This window comes from Suricata suricatta, chromosome 5 (assembly GCF_006229205.1).
Source record: "Suricata suricatta isolate VVHF042 chromosome 5, meerkat_22Aug2017_6uvM2_HiC, whole genome shotgun sequence".
In the NCBI taxonomy this organism is placed as follows: Eukaryota; Metazoa; Chordata; class Mammalia; order Carnivora; family Herpestidae; genus Suricata; species Suricata suricatta.
In genome coordinates, this window is record NC_043704.1 from 103,048,724 (window position 1) to 103,070,062 (window position 21,339).

Genomic DNA, 21,339 nt, shown 5'->3' on the forward strand with positions numbered 1-21,339 from the left:
CCCAACCACTCCCAGTTCTTCTTGCCCATTTCTGCTTGTCCTTTGTGGCTCAGCTGACGTGTCACTTCCCCAGGGAGCTCCATCTTCAAGGAGCTCTCCTGTCGTTCTCTCAAAGCACTTCTTGTCTCCGATGCAGGAGGTCAGGCTTCCCCATCAGGCTGATGGGTTTTGTTGCTTTGTTCATGCGTATCTGGCACATACTCCACACATGTTAGTTGAATGAATGAATGAATTGACGGGAAAAACCAGAAGACGTGAGACAGGTTGGAAGATTGTCTCTGCTTATAACTCGTTGTGTGATCTTGGTTATTTATCCACTCACCCTCTCCTAGATTCTCATCTCCTCTTGTAAAATGATGCATTGGATTGGAAGATCTTGCGGGGGCCTTTCATTTTCAACTTTTTCTGAGCCTAACAACTAGAGGATTCTGTTTGTGGGGAGGCAGCACTCTTTGAAAACGCAAGATGGCCTTAGCATTACGGTTTAATTGGCTGTTTTGTTAGTCACATGCCTGTGATCTTAGCATAAGAGCTCAGTTCTTCCCAGTTCTTTATAGCCTGCTCTGGGCTAACCTATAGCTTATGCTTGTTTTTATTTTGCTCTTCCAGCATATACATAAGTATTTTTTTCTTTTTTTTCTTTTAATTTTTTATGTCTTTATTTTATTTTGAGAGAGAGAGAAAGAGACAGAGAGTGAGTAGGGGAGAGTCAGAGAGAGAGGGAGACACAGAATCTGAAGCAGGCTCCAGGCTCTGAGCTAGCTGTCAGCACAGAGACCAACGCGGGGCTTGAACCCACGAACCTCGAGATCATGATCTGAGCTAAAATCGGACACTTAATGGACTGAACCACCCAGGTACCCCAATATGTATTTGTTTCTGATATGACATATCAGAAACATGTCTCCATAGGGACAAAGTTCATGTGGTTTGTGTTACTTTTATATCCCCTTCGCCTAGGACAACACCTGTCGTATGGCAAATAGGTGTTTGTTAATTTGAGTTGATGAAAAAGAGATCTGTCTTATGGAGAATATTGCTTGCATTGGGGTTCTTCCCTGGGAAATACAGTTATTTCATGATTAACTCTAGTTTGTGGCTAACAAACTCTTTTACACTTTCCTTAACCCATTTACTGACAGGTTTTACTTAGCTTTTTATGGTCCGTTTTCTCAAAGGTTGGTAGGGGCTAAAAGGAATAAGATACTGGATGGTTTCATTCTGGTGAAAAGTTAGAGGAGGATTTTGAGGCTTAGTATGGATTTAATTAGATCAAAAATCTCTGTTCCTGTATTTGAAAATTACCTTCACAGGCAGTAGGAACATTAGTAGGAAGAAAGATTGGTACTCTGTCATCTGCTTGGTAGAATTTTTAGCTTTTGGTTGTAAAAATGTACTTATAAAAGCTTGGGCTCTGCAATCAGATGGCCAGGATTCTTAGATAAGTTACCCAAGGCCTCTGGGCATTATTTCCTCACCTATGAAGTGGGGATAATGCTAGTCCAGTGTCCAGCGTGATGATTAAATGAGCTCTAATTGACGGATGCCAAGTCTTTGGCTGAATTTCCAGAACACAGTAAACATCTAATAAATACAAGCCACTATTATATTAAGGTTTTATTTTTATTTTAAGGATTGTTAAAAAAAAATTAAGTGGAGAATTATTACTTCTTGAGCCAGAGTTGGGTGAAATCATTCCGATGCCTGACATCAACCTGTCCAGGCTGTGCAGAGTCAGGCCAGGGGCTGAGGTGGGAAAGGGGCTTCCTCAGAAGTTGGGATTCTGTGACTCAACACCTCAGAGTGCAGCGTCCTCATCTGCAGGTGGGGATGGCAGTACCTGCCCTGCTTCCTGCTTCCTGGCAGGGCTGGCGTGAGGAGCTGTTGCTCTGGCGGGTTTGAAAGCACTTTGGAATTTTTAAGGCACTGCACCTATGTGAGAACCTGGTGGTGCTCTCAGGTTTCATTTCATTGCACCTGTAACTTAATTCCAACAATAATTGGTTTTATTAATTTGCACATATTTTACTATTTTATTTTATTTTTAAAGATTTATTTATTTTTGAGAGAGCACAAGCAGGGGAGAGGCAGAGCGTAACGGGGACAGAAGATCTGAAGTGGGCTCTGTGCTGACCGCAGCAAGCCCGATATGGGGCTAGAACTCGAACTCACGAAATGTGAGACGTGACCTGAACCAAAGTTGAACTCCTAACTGACTGAGCCAGGCGGGTGCCCAGACATATTTTAATATTATCCACATTTTCCAACAAACATGCAATTAATACCTTCATTGAATATCAGCCCTTTGAGGTTTTAAGCCTGTTCTTTCAGTCTCGTAGCAGCTCAGGGATTTCATTGTGCCCTGACGCAGGGTGTTTTTGTTTGTTTCGCCCTCCCGTGATGGAAAGGGGCTGTACGAATCCTGAGACGCTCATAAGTATGAGGCAGCATTTATATTTGATGTTGGTTTTGGAACTGCAATAAAATTATACCTAATAGTAATGATGGAGTCCAGATCAAAATCTAAGGAATTTTAAGTGCTCAGTAAATGTCCGTGCCTCTTTCCAACTTACCTTCAGTCCCTGAGTTACACTGAGGACATTGGAATGGGTGCCGTCTCTCGATGGTTTGTGTGGTTTTGCATTAGAGCAGTGCCCATGGCAAAGGAGAGTGTGGGGCCTAGCATTCCTGTAGCGGCAAGGGGCCCTGTGGGTGCCCTGGGGCCTGCCTCCTCCACGGCTGGACTGGGCAGGTGGGCTGCCCTGTGGGCGGGTTCCTGCTGGTCAGGTCTAAGTCCTTCCCCCTTAGCTGTCCAGTGTCAGGTGGTTCTGGCCACTGATCTCATCTCGGACAGCACTCACTCTCCTCTGCTTAGGAGAAAATAAAGAGTTTTATACAGAGGCTTTCTGGGTTTTAGCAAAAGTTCTAATATCTAAGCAGATGTATATATGTCTGGAAAGAGAGATAAGCAGCTATACGAAGGGGAAAATGAAAGCGCTAGTGAAGAGGAAAATACGGTTTTGTTGAGGATGCAGAAGTGCATATTTTGTGCAATAGGAATGGCTAACTTTCAGTCCATGTTCTCATGATTATTTTCAAAATTAAAAATCATATAGTGCTACTGCATTATAAGAGGCATGAGTCTAGAGGAAAAAAAGATGTAATGGTTGGCTTGTTCTTTTATGCATCTCATTAAAAACCGTATTTTAGCCCTTCTTAGTTTCTTGAAGCATTTCCCAATTACAGGTTCACCACCACCGACTGACCTTTTGAGCAGGAGTTGAGGATTAAAAAACAAGAGGATTTAAGTCTGGAGAATGTGTGTGTATTTCCTCGAGTCATGGAATTTGGGAAATAGCAAATACTCGGGGAAGGTTACTAGTGTAAAATCTTGAGTCAAGGAGGTTTACGACATCCGGGAGTCCCAGGTAACTTGGGGACCAAGAGGAGGGAAGGGAAAGCAGTTGGTCTGCTGCTGCTTTTGCTGTCTCCGTCCTCAGTTTGCCACAAGGGTTGAGGCTTGGGGGTGGAGTGATGGGCAGTGGCGGAAGGCCTGGTACCAGGCAGACACATGGGCTTAGATGTTCTAATGGCCTAAAGTCAGTTGCTGCTTTTCTGGCTGTTAGCTCTGTGGCTCGGAAGTTAAGTAACCTGTCTGAGCCTTACTCTCTGCACTTGTAAAATGGCCTTCACAGGCTTATTGGGGTGGTTAAATGAGAAAATAAAGATTTTTAAACCCTCTAAGTGCAAATAGCATCATTGTTTTCTTCTTGTCTTTTTATTCATCAAAGATTCTGATTCATTGGACCCAGAAAAACTGTTTTTCAATGGCACCTCCCATAGTTCTGATGTTCCTCAGACCATACTTTGAGAAGTGCTGTTCTTAAAGGAGGAGTTGGACTTTTGGCATCAAGGGGAGGGCAGGTCTGTCACTTATATGCACTCACAACTCCGGGGGAGGGGGTGCCCAACACATGTCCATGGAGCACCCAGAGTTGGGGGTATATGACTTGGAAGGCCAGAGGCAGTGACCCTGTGTGTGGGGTGATGATAGAGTGAGGTGTGTGTGTGTGTGTGTGTGTGTGTGTGTGTGTGAGAAAGAGAGAGAGGGAGAGAGAGAGAGAGAGAGAGAGAGAGAGTGAGCAAGCAAGCCAGGGTGTGCTTGGAACACTGAAGATCTTTCCCTCTGGGGGACCACTTAGGGTGGGAGACCAGAGCAGGCTGGAGGTCCTTGTGCATCCTGCCAAGGAACTTAGGCTTTAGCCAGAAAGCAGTGAGAAGCACAGAAGGGTGTAAACAAAGACACGATTAGACCACACTGATGGTTACACAGGGATGAGCTAAGAGAGTAAGACTGTAGTCTCCCATCACTTGATGTATAATAAGTATGAAGGAATTATAATCAGCTAACCAGGTGAGTGCCAGAGAGAGAGAGAGAGAAAGAGCGAGAGCGAGTGAGCCCAAGTGAATAAGCACACACTTGAACTGAGATAGAGACAGTATGTGTTGAGGAAGGGCCAGATTTCAGAGACAGAGAGAGGGAGGCTCAGGAGGACATGCCGCTGCTTGATGAGGAAGAGGGGGCAGGAGCCGGTGCCCGCTGGTTCCAAGCGGGTAACCCAGTGATGGGATTCTCGGCCAAGGCAGATCAGGAGGAGCAGGTTTTCATGAAGAGGGAAAGCGACAGTTAGTTAAGTGCTGACCTTATTTAATTTTAAGTGCTGAAGGGACCACTAGGTCCCAGGCAGCTAGAACTCCGAGAAGATGGGAAGGTGGTGCAGATTTAGGATCTGAAACCTCAGCATGAAGATGGGCCCGAGACAGTGTGAGGAGAGGGCAGAGGAGGGTGCAAGATGTGATTCCGGGGTGTGTTGAGACTCTGAAAGCTGGAGCAGATGGAGCTGGGGATGAACCACAGAGAGGAGAAGTCACTGCCACAGGGGAGGTGGGCAGTGGTGGCAGACCAGGTAAGAAGGGATGTGGAAGCCATGGAGAAGCCTGTCACCTACTTCATCTAATGAGACAGTGGTCACTCAGGACTGAAGAGGCCCATTGGGTATGCTGGGCAGGAGTCACTGGTAATGTAGGAGAGCCACAGCCTGGTGGCCTTGAGTCCAGGAGAAAATGGGGAGGAGAGTGGAGATCACGTGTTCTCTTGTGAGACTGCTGCACGGAGGGCACAGAGAGCACGGCAGCGGTGAGGACAAGGGAGAGACCTTGTTCCAGGGGAGCTGCGTGAACTCTCAGTCCTCAGAGTGTTATATCTGAGGGAGGAGGCCAGAGACGCAGAGCAAGACCACCTGGGAGAAGGAGGGTGACTCACAGAACTGGATGGAGGGTCAAGAGGCCAACGCAGGATGGCAATTAGGACTGTGTCCCACAGGAAGACCAGCTGACTGGGCGTGGATGTGGCAATACTGTGAATCTTGAAGGTGCGGCAGTGGCTCTTCAGGGTGTGATGGGACAAGAAGGCCATCAGGTGCACACGTGATAAATTCCATTGAGTGTTTGGCTTGGAGTCAGGCCATAGGTGGAGAGTGAGGGGCAGGAAATCTCCTGGGGAAGGAGAGAGGTCTTTAATTTGCAACATTTCGGAGGAAACAGTATAACGATCATTTTGAAGATTCATAATTATTTTGTATAAAATTAGTATCCTTTTTTTAAGTTTATTCATTTACTTTGAGAGAGGGAGAGAAGCGAGCATGAGCAGGGGAGAGGCAGGAGAGAGGGAAAGAGAATCCCTAGCAAGCTCAGCACACAGCCTGTCGTGGGGCCGATCTCATGAACCGTGAGATCCTGATCTGAGCCGAAATCAAGAGTTGGATGCTTAACCAGCTGAGCCACCCAGGCGCCTCTAGTATCTGTTTTTAAAAGTCTTTTTCTTTTCTTGTAGCAATGATCATCACAAAACCCCTTCAAAAGAAAAAGGTATGGTACTCTAAGTCATGGTTGAATTATTAAAAATCTTAATCTATACTGAATGAAACATTTACAGTTTTAGAAAATGATTATTTTATTTATTGACTGCAGCCGCTTTGTTACTTTCAGGCATTGACTGGCTATTCGTCTCTTCCTACGAAGATCAAGAAGAATTCGGAGGAGGGATCAAACCACTCCAGATTCGTAGGTGGCAGTTTTAATAAGCAAGGGAACTGACTTATGAAGCTTGTCCCAGTCTGCTTGGTACTTTTAGGCTGGTACATGTGATTCGTTCACTGAGCATCTGTGTGGGGATGGGTGCTGGCGAATCAAGACATGGCTGGTTCTTAATGGATCCCTGGGAACTCGTGGAAGTTGGGCCCAGGAAAGAGACTTCAGGCAGTGGGGAGGTATCCGTAAAGGCTTGGAGAAGGAGTGGCAATTATCCTGGCATTCACATTTGGGGATCAAGGAAGTGATTAAAGTAGATTGATTCTAGCCCAGTGGTTCTCAACCCTGGCTGCACATTGCAGTCATCTGGGGACTTTAAGGATCAATACTGCTGTTCAGGCCCCACCCCAGACCAGCTGAATCAGAGTGTCTAGGGGACATCTGAGTCCCGGCCTTGGATGTATTGGGAAAGCTCTCCAGGTGGTTCCAAGGTGCAGCCAACGTTGAAAACCACTGTTGTGTGCTTCTGGACCTGAAGGGCCAAGGCCGTGTCCCATTACCTGATTTCCCAGCACCTCTTCCTACACAGTCAGTGCCTCACCCTCCACTCAGGCATCCTCTCATGCAGGAGCCTGCCTCCTACCCCCCCTCCAATCAGTCACCAGCTCCTGGGGATTGATCTGCTGAAGTAATAATGAGCATGTTTGCAAGTGTAACAACATGGTTGAGAGTGCAGGTTCCTGCCAGACTGCCTGAGTGAAATCTTAGCTCCAGACTTCCTGGCAGGGCGGGGTGGCGGCAGGGCGGGAGGCGTGTACTTCCTGGTGTGGGGGTGGTGGTCCTGCTTAAGTAAATTAACTGGAGTCAGCTTACATTGCTGGACAGTTGTGAGGCTTAATGTGTAAATATATGTAAAGCATTTTATGTAAGTATAGGTAAAGTATATATACACAAAATGAGTAAATATGTGTAAATGTGTCAATGATATATACAGTGCCTGGCACATGGAACACTCAGAAAAAGCCGCTCTTAGCTGCTATCATTATTGTTCTCATCATTATTCTCAAATCTTTTCCTTCCTCCATGTAACTGCTGCCGATCCTTTGTTCTGGATGGAGGGAGAGAGGATTTGAGAGTGATGCTAATAGCTTTCTGTGTCTGTGCTTGTGGATCCTGAGCCTGCATGGGAGGGGGAGGGCAGTGTCTGCAAACAGGGAGGAGGAGAGAATGAGGACTGGCAGTGGGGGCTGACCCTGGCCCACAGATTGGGCCCGGGGTGCTTCTGGGGTCTGCCAGGAGAGGTCAGGGTGCCCCTGGAGGTGGAGGTTGGAATCTGATTGGTGAGTGGGTGCAATGCCCTCTGAGGGCTCTCAAAGGGGAAAGGAGGCTGGGAACAGGGAGTGGAGGCAGGGGTGTTAGTAACTGCGGGGGTGGCAGAGAGGAGATGCAGGGTGGGTGGAGGGCACACAGGGAAGTAGAAGAACCAGGACAGACCTCATGGGAGTGCCATGCACGAGGGAGTGGTAGGTGTCTACCTTTGGGAGTCATTTTCTGGGGGGTTGTGGTCTTTAGGGACATCAGAGAAAAGGATTCCTAGCTAGCAGAGGGAACAGAAGCCTGATTGCAAAGGGCTGAGGAACTGAGTTGGGGATGAGGTAGTAGAGGAGACCAAGGACCCAAGGCCACCATTCTCGGGGACCACTCTTTCCAGAAGTAGTTGAATAATACGGACTGAGTTTGTCCTGTGCTTCGGTCAGTGGCATCTACTCTCCAGAATTCTGCACTGTTGTGTCACTGAACTTGTGCATGTGAGCTGTCCAGATGTGCAAGTGCAGGAGGAAGACAAGAGCAGTAAGGGCAAGCCAAGGCTGGGTAGGACTTGAATGACAACCAGATGATAGGATTACTGTAGGCAAAGTATGATTTGAGCCCATACTTAAACAGTTAAAGTACATTTTATTCATTTCCAAAGGAAAATAAACCCCCTTTTCTATGAACCATAGTTTTGGACTTAGTGAGAATTTATTAAATTAAGAAGAAATTAGTTGAGTTTGGATCTGTTTTATAATATATATAATTAGGGGGCATCTGGGTGGCTCAGTCAATTGAGTGTACAACCCTTGATTTCCACTCTGGTCATGATCCCAGGGTTGTGGGATCAAGCTCCATGCTGAGCCTGGAGCCTGCTTGAGATTCATTCTCTCTCTCTCTCTCTCTCAAATTAAAAAACAAAAATGTATAATTAAAAAAATAGTTCCTGTTTTTCATTCACTGTGTGAACAAAGTTTTTGTACTTCCGCCACATATGCCTCTGTTCAGGAGAGAGCAGCAGTTCTGAGGACAGCGGGTCTGAGGACAGCTCTGAAAGTGAATCTGGTGAGTCCTGTGTCTTTTTTAAATTATGGAATTCTGGTTAAACATATGAACCTTTATTTTTATTTTAAACGAATGCATACATCCCTTATATGGTGTGAGGACACACTACCAGTGTAGTTTGTGAAGTCCTGAAAAAATACTTACTTGGTAAATACTTTCTAGTTGGCAAGCCAAGTGGCCGAACAGGATGAGCTGAAGAAGAAAGACAGGAAGTGGTTGCTATTGGCGAAAGGCAAACATTTTACCTATTCTCCCCTTAGCCTGGGTTTCCTCTTGGTTGTCGTGAGAATTTGATTTAGACTTTTTTTTTTCTTTTTGTAGATAATGAGGAACCAGAACCAGAAAAAACAAGTAAGTATATCCTTCCTCTGAATTTTATTTTTTGTTGTTGAAAGGAAGTCAGGGAAGGATCGCTTTTGTTACCAGCCGCTTGTTCTGTATCTTTTCATGTGCAAAGTTAAGGTAAACATTGGGAAGTTTCTCCAAGTGTTTTGCAAATGTGAGCTCCCTAGGCTAGCAGTGCGTGGCATCTGTTCCTGGTGTGCGTTGAGGCCAAGCCGGTACGTGTGCAGTTCTGCTCTTAGCTCCTCTAACGAGGAAGGATTGAGAGACCGCCGTAATCTGCAGTCCGGCCGCAGGCGGGCCTGGCTTCCTCCTGTGGTGGTCGCTGCTCGCAGATTACGGCAGAGCGAACTCTGTGCTGCTGCAAATGTACCATTTGTGGTTTAGAGTCTCCTGGCCCGCGAATCTAGTTATTTGTGAACAACTTGAAACCACTTTCAGGGCATAGATTCTAAATATAAAATACGGTTTTGGTCTAAAGTTTTGTGAGGGACTAAGCTTGTATTTTAAGTGATTTTATTTTACTGTAGGATTATTTTTCCCGGTTCTTAGACTGTGATCTGCCCATGAACACTGTAGCAAGGCAGTCAGAGGGCTCCTAGTGATACTATTAAATAAATGAAATCTCTTCCCTCGGGAGTCCCGTCTAGAATCCGATTCTCTTTGCAGTTTTCCCAGTGGGGAACCTGTGATAGTAACTGTTCAGTTTCTTGCAATCATGTTATGCATTGATAAGAACCTGTAATAATCTGTGTATCACCCTTGCAGAGATGTCATGTTCTGATACCTATAAAGAACAAATGTGTGCCTCAATTCTCTATACATCATGGACGATTTTCATCCTTAATGCAGTCAAAAGTCCAGCCTCTATAGAAAGGATGAAGACAGAAATAAAATTAGAGAGCTGTGCGTTGGGATCATGTCTCTGATGTTATTCCTGGTAATAACTGGGTAAAGAGCCATAGGGACATGGAGTCCAGAGGCAGGACGCTCAGGATCCAGAAGCTAGGCCTGGCCCAGGGCCTCACCAGGGCAGGCAAACTAGGAGGAAGGTGTTTGAAGTCAGTGAGGCTCAAGATAGGCTCAAAATTGGGTGGGAGGGTAGGGTCATTGTGGTCAGCAAGGCAAGAGTGGCCAGCCCTGGCCTTGGGTGGATTAGACTTCTTGGTCTTCTTTGGCGAAGTGCCCTCGCATCTTCTGTGAGCTGCCTGAGGATGCTTGTCCTGGGAGCCCCAGGTTATGTGAGGGGTCTTGCCCTCCCCCACAGTGATATTCTCTGTTAAAAGGTCTTTTATCCTTCTTGTTAGAGGAGAGCTCCGAGAGGTACTCACCTCCATTCTCAGGTCAGGTGGAAAGCCCAGGTAGGCCACCGAGCAGCGTTTGCTGCCCTGGGGGCTCGCTGGCAGTGCCGTGCACTCACCCTGCTCGTGAGTGGACCTGCTCTACCCACCAGCATGAATTCTGGGGTCACCCCCATCATCCGGATGGAGGGGAAGCTGTGGTTTATAAGTTGGGGAGAATTGCATCACTTTTCTGTGCTTTGGCTAGGAAGACTGTGTTTGTAGGCTGGTTAGGATTCTTGAATCTCTTTCCCTTTCTCCGCTCCCAAGGCAGAAAAAACGTGGGGCTTGGATGAAATACAATGTAATATATGGCCCAAAAGTAATTTAGAATTTTATGATCCTTCATCAGACAGTAGCTGAGGAACTATGGAGGATTGTGTGGTGTAGGGTTTGGGTTTTTCGGATCTGTAGTATTCCGAGCCCAGGACTCTGAATTTGCCACTTTATCTTAATGCTGTTGTTTAAAAAAAATTTTTTTTAATATTTTGTTTTTGAGAGAGCATGAACTGGGAAGGGCAGAGAGAGAGAGAGAGAGAGAGAGAGAGAGAGAGAGAATCCCAAGCAGGCTCCATACTTCCAGTACAAAGCCTGAGGTGGGGCTTGAACGCACGAACCATGAGATCATGACCTGAGCTGAAGTTGGACGCTTAACCGACTGAGCTACCGAGGGCCCCTTAATACTGTCTTTTAAATCTGATTCTGTCCTCCAACCGTGGTCCCTGGATTCAGCCCCCAGTAGGCCAGGAGATGAGGCAGCTTGTGTGTCTTGGGCTGGAGTGCTGTCTGGGGGAGTGTCTGTACCATCTGGGCACTGGTGATGGCTTAGGGCCATGTGTGTTAAGGAGTTCCTTACCCATGGGGTGACCCTCCCAAAGGTTGTTCAGACCTTTAAAATATAAGTGACAGTGTTGTTGTCTAGAATTCTTGAATTTTTTAATGAGTCCCACCTATCACCATGGCAAAATAATTGTTAATAACAGTTATCTCACACTTACTAAGCACTTAGGGAATGGTAATTTAATGTTTCTAAATTTCGGGGGGTGGTATTATTCTAGTCCCCATTTGACAAATGTGGAAAGTGAAGCATGGGGAGACTTCGTAATACAACCAGAGAGCCCAAGCTCTGTCAGCTAGGGGCCAGTGTAGATAACAAGAATTTATTGCTGTCTTTCTTCTTTCTTTTTCTTTCTTTCTTCCTTCCTTCCTTTCTTTTTCTTTCTCTCTCTCTTTCTCTCTCTTCTTTGTTCCCTTTCTTAATATGTTTTTGTATTATGGAATTCTGATCATTCAGAAAATAGTCACTGAGCACTTGCCAGGCCCTAGAGATACAGTCCTCATGAAGCTCACATTCTCTCAGGGAGAGAAACAGGAAGCAGGAAACACTAAACTGTGCAGCGTGCCCGGTTGGGGAGATGCCCTGAAGGAAACTGAAGGGGGAAGAGTAAGTCAGCCAGGCCCTGTTGCAGGGTCGTGTGTGTGTGTGTGTGTGTGTGTGTGTGTGTGTGTAAAGCCTCTCTGATACAGGGACATTTGAGCGGAGACCACAAGAAGTGAGGAGAGGAGCGGCATGAATATTTGTAGGAGGAGACCGTCTGGGCAAAGGCCCTGAGTTAAGAGTGTGCTTTGGGGTTGGAGAAATGGCAAGTAATGAGCGGAGGGCAGGAGATGTGGGGAGGCAGGCAGGAAATGAGGTAATGGGGGCCAGATTGTGTGGGCCTTGAGCCATATGCAAGCAGTCTGCATGCAAAATCAGAGACTTTTTTTTTAGTTTTATTTATTTATTTTTTAATAGTTTATTGTCAAATTGGTTTCCATATAACACCCAGTGCTCTTCCCCACAAGTACCCTCCTCCGTTACCACCACCTCTTTTCCCCCCTCCCTCTCCCCCTTGAACCCTGGTTTGTTTTCAGTATTCAATAGTCTCTCAGGTTTTGTGTCTCTCTCTCTCCTGGATGTGGAGAGACGGGCACCCTCCTACACTGTTGGTGGGAATGTAAACTAGTGCAGCGGCTCTGGAAAACAGTATGGAAATTCCTCAAAAAAACTATCCATAGAACTCCCCTATGGTCCAGCAATAGCACTGCTGGGGATTTACCCAAGGGATACAGAAATGCTGATGCATAGGAGCACATGTACCCCAATGTTCATAGCAGCAATGTCAACAATAGCCAAATCATGGAAAGAGCCTAAATGCCCATCACCTGATGAGTGGATCAAGAAGATGTGGTATATACATACAATCAGAGATTCTTACGATAGTTGCAGTTTAAATATGCCTAAAATCAGATGTTGATTCCTTTCTCCCAAGCTAATCTCTAACTCTAACAGCTCGAGGGCTGACGCCAGCCAGGCAGTCATCACGGGCCATGAAGGAGGCTTCCGTGGGGCTGCGACTCTGCAGTAGAGACCCTGGGCTAGTGAGGAGTAACTCAGGAAGAGATTGCTCACGCCCCTCTTGTCTCCACAGATGGGGAGCCAGGAGAGTGTCCCGCTGAGGGAGCCTCTGCTCAGGGTAAGAACCAGGCAGTGCGCTCACCCCGCCAGCTTTCTCTGTTTCTCTCCCATGTTTGTGTGAGAGGGGGTCATGCGGGTCAGGTTTGCAGGATGGGGACGGAGACTTCACTGCCACATAAGAAGATCATATAAAGATTTATGTGCCAAGATGGGGCGCACTGAAACTTGAGTCACATCCAAGCTCATTTTCACACCGTAGACCTGCAGTGGGATTGACAAACGTAATGTGTCATGCATCCCTGGATTGACACATGGAAGTGTTTAAAATCCTGTTAGTTGGGAAGCTGAAGCCGGGTGCTTAAGTAGCGCGTGACTTACCCTGTGCGTGACTTGTGCCAACACATGTGTGATGATTTCCTCCACAGCGCAAGAGTGGGAGGATAAAGACGTGCCCAAAGATCGTTTCCATTCAGGTATAAACTGACATTTTCCAAAATATTCTTTTAGATATTGTTACTGCTGAGGGGCATGTACTTTTGAATTTTGTGGTCTGGTCATATCACATATATTTATTAAAAATTTTTCTCTGAGGGGCACTTGGGTGGCTCAGTTAGTTGAGCATCCAACTCTTGATTTCGGCTCAGGTCATGAACTCAGTTGTGGGATCAAGCCCTGTTTTGGGGTCTGTACTGAGCGTGGAGCCTGCTTCAGAGTCTCTCTCCCTCTACTCCCTCCCCTATTCTCTCTCTCGCTCTCTCTCACATAAGAAAAATTTTTTTTAAGTAAGTAAAATTTTATTTGAAAATGCCACTTACATTCATGTAAGTAAAACTTTTTCTCTATTATTTAGAACTTAATAAAATCCAACCTTACTGTGAACACTGTAATGCTGAAAATGTAAGTATCTTTTAATTATAAAATATGATTTTCTAGTGTGCTTTCAGAAAACATTTACTTATATATTACTTGCTTATGTGCCTATGTGTATATATACTTTTTCTTCAGAAACATAATGAGCAAGTGACCCCCAGGCTCCTTTCCCGAGAACAGTTTTTGTAAGTACTTGTGAATACAGAAGACTTAATATCATCAGTAATATAAAACCTTGTACTTAAAAATGACCCCAAATAGGGGAAACACAAAACAACATCACTAATTTCACACATTTTATGTAACTACTTGGATTGTTTTCTTTGGTAGTGTTGCTTCTTCAAAATGCTATTGAATGTTGTTAGTGCATTTGAATGAAATTAAAAACCTGAATAATTTTAAGAAGTCCTTTACTGACCAAACATTAGGCCTAAACAGGTGTTCTTATCTTTCCAATGCAGACTAAAGTTGGACGCGGAGGGAACTTACCAGTGCACGGAAACTGGCCTGATATTTGAGGTTAATGGAAAAGTTGACATCAAGTATTGCGTGTTGTCCTGGAGCAAATACGCAGACCTGGTTGTTAAGCCCTGGATTGTTGGTGGACCCTTGTTTGATGTTAAATGTGACCCAAATTGTCTTACTTCCATTCAGTTTCCACATTCCCTCTGCCTGGGTTGTAAGTACTCGTTTTCTAAAAGACTCATTAGTGTGTGTGTGTGCACATATGTGAGAGTATGTGTGCAATCCATATACTGCCCAGAATACTAATTCACCTTCATGCTTTAACAGACCATGATGCCAACATGACGTTCAAAGTCTTACATGTTAAAAGTTCCGGGGCCTCGTTAGAATCCACTGTGGATCATTCTGCAACCCATGTCAAGTGGCATGTTAGCTCTCTTTCTCCTGTGGGACCTGTCATTCAAAGTGAAGAAACCGTGTATCACCACGGGGTCGTGATTCTCTACAAAGCCGTTGATCATAATCCGTCCTTGTCTTTTCGAGTGTACATAGCAACCAATAATGACTCCGTCATCAAGGTAAAGTTTATGAAAATGAACAATAAGTGTTGAATACTCTGTGTTCAAACGTTATGCCATGTTTATGTGGTTCTGTCCCTGTCGATTTAAGTGTGCCCCCACTGTGGGTCTAATTTGGCATAAGGTTCTAAGGTCAGTGCCTAGGTGTGTGTCAAGTCCTCAGGTTCATGGTGTGTGGTTGTCTGTATGTTTAAATTGTGTCAAGAAGATAACAGATGGGGAAATAGCGCTCCAGAGGAGAGGGTGGCCCAGACCAGCAGGCTTGGCTTTGGAGAGCGTGGGCTGATGTACAGCCGAGGCCATTTCTTTCTGTAGCCTTGCGACACAAAATGTGGTCTGGGAGCCAGGTGGCTAGGAGCACCGATGTCAGCAGGGAGCTTGTTAAACTACGAAAGCTCTACTGCACCCCAGACCTGTAGAATCGGAGCCTGACCTGGGCAGGGTTCCCAGGGGACGTGCATGCACAGTAAGAGTTTGAGGAGCACATGCTGTGGAACACTTGGGAGCCTTTGAGGCCTTGGAGTCAAGTGTAGGGTGACTTGAGGTTTCTCCTTGCCTAAGGCTCCTCACGTCAGACCCACCTCCCAGGTTAACTCATTGCAGAGGAGATTTTTGGATAAAAATTGGCCTGTGGTTGAACATTCTGGGTTTGGTAGCAGCAGGTACTCATGAACCACCTGCTGTGGTTAAGGGAGCGAGGGCCCGAGGGGAGGGGTTTGGGTGTGCATAGTGGAACCAGTTTTCCAGAACATAGAAGCAGATCGTGATGATTAGCCCACTTTCTGAACGCTTACATAGAATAGTGGCAGCCAGATCTCCTTTTATACCTTTAGCCATTGTCTGTACAATTCTAGTGGTTTAGAGATGGATGGAGAACTGAAATAAACAAACGTGACAGATAAAACCATGACTCAAAATTGTCCTTTCAGATTTGAAATGCGAGTTTGACAGAAGTTAAGAAAATAAACCTAAGATCTACGATAAAACGTACAAAATGATGAGTTGTAGTTTGAGTTATAGAATTTATATTGTCAAGGAGGAAGAATTTCCTCTGCCCTACAGGATCCTTCTAGTTGCCCTTTAAGAATCAGGTTGAGGGGCGCCTGGGTGGCTCAGTTGTTTTAAGTGTTCGGCGTTGGCTCAGGTCATGATCTCACAGTTCATGGGTTTGAGCCCCGCATCAGGCTCTGTGCTGACAGCTAGCTCAGAGCCTGGAGCCTGCTTCAGATTCTGTATCTCCCTCTTTCTGACCCTTCCCTGTTCATGCTCTCTCTCTCTGTCTCTCAAAAGTAAATAAAAAACATTAAAAAAAAAAAAAAGAATCATGTTGACACAAGGCAGATTAACAGGAGAAAACCTAAATTAATTTCGTACATACAGGAAATCCACACAGACTTGGAAATTCCAAAGACACTCAGACAAAATGAGGTATATCTGTCATTCTGCACCAAGGAGAAGGGGGCAGGGGTCGGGGACTTCAAAGGGAAGGAATACACTTTGTAGGAAAATGAGAGTAAATGTTTGGTAAACAAGTGCTTGCCGGGCCACTCAGAAGCAATGGGGAAGAGGGGACTTTGATGAACCAGGCCTTGCTGGGTTCCTCTGTCACCATGCCTGGTTCGTGTCACGTGATGTAGTTCTCTATGGTGATAGCTCTCTTCCTGGAGCAGATCCTCTGTCCACATTCTTCTAGGCACTTGTAGGGGAGGTAAAAGAGCTTTTCCTGAATCTGCTGGGTTTTGATTGCTTTTTCAAAAATTTTGTTTAAATTAATTAATTTAAAAATTCAAGTATAATTAATATACAGTATTACATTAGTTTCAGGTGTACAGTACAATGATTCCACAATTCTGTGTATTACACAGGGCTCTCCATGCTAAGTGTACTCTTTAATCCGATTTCATGCACCTGCCCACCCTTGATTGCTTTTTAAATCAGAATAGTCTTCATGCCAGAATAGTCCATCCTGGGGAGCCTGCCCTTGGTCCCCTACAATGTCAAATTACCTATTTCCAGTTTTAGTGTTTGTCAGTCTTAGAAACGTAAGTTATATTGATTATAATTGGAAACACATTAAAGTTTTAAAACTTTATTAAGTAATAGGTTTTTAGTTTCTTCCTAAGGTAAAATATGCTTCCTGTAATCTCATTAAAGTTAATACTTTCAGTTGGGAAGCTAGTCTTCAAAATAGTATAAAAATAACCCCATCTAAAGTAGAATTACTATGGATTTGGAATAAGTACTTTTCTTTTGAAAGGGAGAATGAGAGGGAGAGGGGCAGAGAGAGAGGAGGAGAGACTCCTAAGCAGGCTCCATACTAACTTGGGACTTGAACCCGTGAACCATGAGATCGTGACCTGAGCCAAAACCAAGAGTCGGACTCTTAACTGACTGAGTCCCCAGGCGCCCTGGAATAAAGTGCTAGTATTTAGTGAAGTTCATATTTCACAAAAGTAAAGACAAGAAATTAAAGGCTATTATTTGTACTTCCTGGGAAGCTGGAGTGAGAGGAAGATTGTATCAGCAAATGTAGAGGAAGACACCGCTAGAACGCTAGGGAGCATAGGCAGGATGTGCTTCCTGTTGATGTTTGGTTTTTACACCTTCCTGGGTTCCTGCATAGGAAGAGTTCCTTGAACTTTGCCTTCAGGAAGCCTAAATTTCATAGTCAGCTACTCAGCTGCTTTACAAGTGAACGTGAGCCAACGTTTCCATTAACCTTTTTGGGGCATTCAAACTATATGTATAAAATCAGGGACAGTTGTGAAAGTAAGGATGGGAACACACAACGTGCTGGATAGAAACAGACTCAGGGTTAAGCGGAACTGTGTACAATAAGGTAGCTGCTCTCTGTTCACGTCGTGGGCATATAATCAATACAAATGTATAATGCTGGCCCTAATTTAATTTTCTCAAATCCTTCAGAAGCAAATTTTAGGTGCCATGCCCGGGGGTGTGTGTATGGGGAGGCGGGAGGTGCTTCTGGCTCTAGTGCTTTGGCAGAAAGATGTTTGGGGACCTAGAAGCCTGAAGAGCAGATCAGGGGTACCTTACTCGCCTCCATGGCATTTCCTTTCAGAGCCCCGTGAAACTTACTCCCTTGCTGTCATTTTGTACAGGGAAGTGAAGATGACGCAGGGCGTCATCCTATAAGGACGCAGTCCTTAGAGTTGTTGCTGATGCATTTCAAAACCAAAACCTGTTTCTATCTTTAGGATATTTCCAAGTCTGTAAAGCACTCCTCCAAGAAATTCATGAAAATTGACAAGCCTCCTGTTTGCCAGAAGTTATTGCAGAATGGGAAAAAATACCGACTGATCAGTGAACCAGAAGCTGAAATTACCCCAGAGGTATATATATTTTGAACACCACTTGGAGTAGCACCAGGATGTGTATTTCTTAGCTATGTATTCTGGAGGTTTTAAAATAATGCATTTTGTTCTCATTTTTTATTGAAAACAAAGCAATTGTTTTGCTAAACTTGTAGCTTATTCCAAAGATGCTGTTGAATTTCAGAATTAATCTGTCACCATTACAAAAAATAGACTTATCTATCTAATCTCTTTCCCTTTAAAAAGGTTTTAGATTTTCTTGAGTTATTTTTTTAAATTAAATTCTCCAATGTTAGCTTCAAAGGAATAAAAACCTTACTCTTGATTTTGAGTCACACCGCACTGAAGGTTAATGGAAAAGAGTTGCTAACAAGGATATTGGCTTTTCTTACTGGAAGGCATTTGAAAAATAGTTATGAGAACAAATTGTCACTAGGTCTCAACTATTCACCGTACAAACTATGACATTTGTAAGTGATTTGGGTTTCCTGTAAATGACCAAGTTATTTTTAAAACTTATTTTCATTGTGTGCTCGGATCGTGTGCTGTAGCTTATCTAACTAGACATCTGTGTGGAAATTCTTTTTGTACCCCTTTTTATGTTTGTTTTGTCATTTATGAAAAGGCGAAAACATGTTTTGATTCCATCGCATTATAATACGAAGCAAGGAAGAGCTGATCGCAGTGACCCATGTTGCATTTTTAAATTATATTATCAGGGGCTGAGGGTCCTGGAGAAGCAGTCAGGTTGATCAGACAGCCTTCCATGACCTTCCTTTCCAGTTTCAAAAGCTCTCTTCCTGAGAGACCCTGGCCCTGAGACCCGTCTGCCCTTGGGTCCTAAAGCCACAGTCTTCCCAGTGGGATCTGAGGGTTGATTCTCAGCCCTTGCAAGCTGATCAAGCCCTGGCAGATGCTACCTCAAGATGATCACAGAAGCCAACTGCAGTCTTGTCCGGGAGGTGGAATTAAACGGGAAGGGCTTGCTTAGAACGGTGTGATTCTTGGCCTTTGCTGTAAAATGGAATCCCCGGGGGAGCTTTAAAAAAGTCTGTGTCCTGGGTCCCATCTCTGGATATACTGACTTAATTGGTCTGGGAGTGGCTTCGGCATTGGGCTTGTTAAAGCTCCCGGGGTGACTATAATGTGCTGCCAGGATTAAGAGCCACTAGGAGAGGGAATAATACTCATTGAATGGGTAAATCTGTCTAGGAAAGGACTGAGATGGTCCCCGGGGTTCTCGTTTACACAAGATGATGGTGGATGGCTTTCAGTAGTCCGATTCTGTCACCAGTTGTGTGCTCTCGCTCAACCAAATTTCTGGGCTATAAAATGGGGGGTAATATAATCTCCTAGTATTGTCCAAAGATCTTATAAAGGTAATGGTGTTGGGGTTCTCTGAGTCGTGAAACTCTGTAAATCTAAGGTATTCTTACTGATTTTATACCAGTAATGATGTGTTTAACTGTCATTTATCAAAATTGCCAGTTAAAAGTCAGTCTGGGATAAGAGCTAAGAGTTAAACGAGTAAGTCATGATCTTTTCCCTCAAAGATGCCAGTCTAGAAAGAGACATACTGTATTCATATAAAGAAATAATTTTAACATGTCATGTATTGTTGACCATAGGGATGGGTGTGGTGGGTTTCAGGAAGAGTTCCTATGTGGTGACATTTGTTCTGGGTCTGAAGGGAGAGAGATTCACCAGGAGAGATAGCCTTCCTGGAAGAGGAAACCGTAAGTGCCTAAGTGAGGTGATGGGGATGTGCAGCTGGGCTCAAGGCACCAGAATAGGTCCAGAAAATAGGAATGCAGAGGAAAAGTGAGGCCACAGGAGAGAGAGAGAGAGAGAGAGAGAGAGAGAGAGAGAGAGAGATACCTTGACTTTGTAGGCCTTGGTGACCTATTGAACATTGTGAGGATAATGCTAGTGATTTGTAATGGGAAGGGAGAGGGACAGGTTAAGACCCTTGGTTTTTTAAAGGTGATGCATAGTACGTTTCAGTGACTTTTTTTTTGTTTTTTAAGTAGATTTCTCCCATCCAGGCTTGTGAGTCAGTCTGCAGAGGAGCAGAGGAAGTGCAGGGCAGGAGACAATCTCTGTAGTGGTTAAGAGGAGTCAGAAAGGGGGCGCCTGGGTGGCTCAGTTGGTTAAGCATCCGGCTTCAGCTCAGGTCATGATCTAATGGTTTGTGGGTTCAAGCCTCGGGTTCTGTGCTGACAGCTAGCTCAGAGCCTGCTTCGGATTCTGAATCTCCCTCTCTCTCTGATCCTCCCCTGCTCACACTGTCTCTCTATGTCTCTCAAAATAAAATTAATTAATTAATTAATTTAAAAAAAACAAAAAAGAGGAGTCAGAAGGTGGGGTTCCTGGGTGGCTCAGTTGGTTAAGCATCTGACTCTTGGATTTTGGCTCAGGTCATGAATCTCACAGTTTGTGAGTTAGAGCCTCTCATTGGGCTCTGTGCTGATGGTGTGGAACCTGCTTGGGATTTTTCTCTCCCTTCCTCTCTGCCCCTCCCCCACTCATGCTTGAGCGCTCGCTCTCTCTCTCTCTCTCTCTCTCTCTCTCTCTCTCGCTCTCAAAATAAGTAAATAGACTTAGGAAAAAAAGAGTAAATAAACTTAAAAAAAAGAGAAGGTGTGGATTCGAGTTCAGTTCTACCACTTCCTAGATGTGGATTTGGGCAAGTTAATTAACTTCTCTCAGATTCTTTATCCATAAAATAGCAATGAAAGGGTTTGTTGGGCGAGAGATGGTGTTCAGTGAGGGAATGTGGCTAAAACACTCAGTGAGGTTCTGGAAATGTTTTAAATCAATTCCAGGCTGTGGAATGATCGAAGCAAAAGATGGTGAGGATGTTTAAAAGTACTTACGAAAGGGTGATTAGTTTGGGAACATGAAACACTGAACCAAGAAGGGGCTGAAAAGTTACACCTTAAGAAAATATGGCCAATGTACTGGAAGCCTCGGTGAAGTAGAAAAGCAGGTTGGAGTAATGAAGGGTCTAGAAGCAAGAGAATAAGAGGGTCTGTGATTAAGGAGTGGCGTTTCAAGCATTAGAATTTCAGGGAGCATTCAGGTCAGCATTAACCCTTCTAGTATTCCTTATTTGACATTTCCTATTGTCAACGAATGCAATTTTTACTTTTAAAAATAATCCCCCCCGCCTTTTTTTTAAAAGGAAATCGAATTTGTTGACGGTTCACTTTTAAAATTGAAAAGTTACATTGAAGTGTATTTGGAGCAACCAGTGGAGTTTAAATTACTTTTGGTTGAAATGGATTCTGAAGAAATTGTATGGAAAGCAAAGCTGAGAGAATGTAAGTGTTTTTGTGTCTTGAATGAACTCTGGTTTGTGGGTTGGTTGGGGTGGGAAGACAAATAGAGTAATTGTCTGTCCATTACCATAACATTTAAAAATCTGATTCAGAGACACAAAAATCCGAGCTAGGCTCTGATTGTCAGGCACCAATGTCCAGACTCCT

General features: G+C 44.6%; 1 protein-coding gene across 1 annotated transcript in view; it reads left to right on the forward strand.

Moving 5' to 3' along the window:
• LOC115291229 overlaps positions 1 to 21,339 on the forward strand; it is a 42,194-nt gene that overhangs the window by 5,236 nt on the left and 15,619 nt on the right. The window contains exons 3-14 of the mRNA XM_029938751.1: positions 5,894 to 5,928; positions 6,049 to 6,123; positions 8,410 to 8,466; positions 8,788 to 8,817; positions 12,620 to 12,664; positions 13,032 to 13,079; positions 13,457 to 13,503; positions 13,612 to 13,661; positions 13,938 to 14,155; positions 14,269 to 14,519; positions 17,735 to 17,869; positions 21,036 to 21,174. Of these exons, the coding sequence (XP_029794611.1) occupies positions 5,894 to 5,928; positions 6,049 to 6,123; positions 8,410 to 8,466; positions 8,788 to 8,817; positions 12,620 to 12,664; positions 13,032 to 13,079; positions 13,457 to 13,503; positions 13,612 to 13,661; positions 13,938 to 14,155; positions 14,269 to 14,519; positions 17,735 to 17,869; positions 21,036 to 21,174 (1,130 nt within the window). The remainder of the gene's footprint in view (positions 1 to 5,893; positions 5,929 to 6,048; positions 6,124 to 8,409; positions 8,467 to 8,787; positions 8,818 to 12,619; positions 12,665 to 13,031; positions 13,080 to 13,456; positions 13,504 to 13,611; positions 13,662 to 13,937; positions 14,156 to 14,268; positions 14,520 to 17,734; positions 17,870 to 21,035; positions 21,175 to 21,339) is intronic.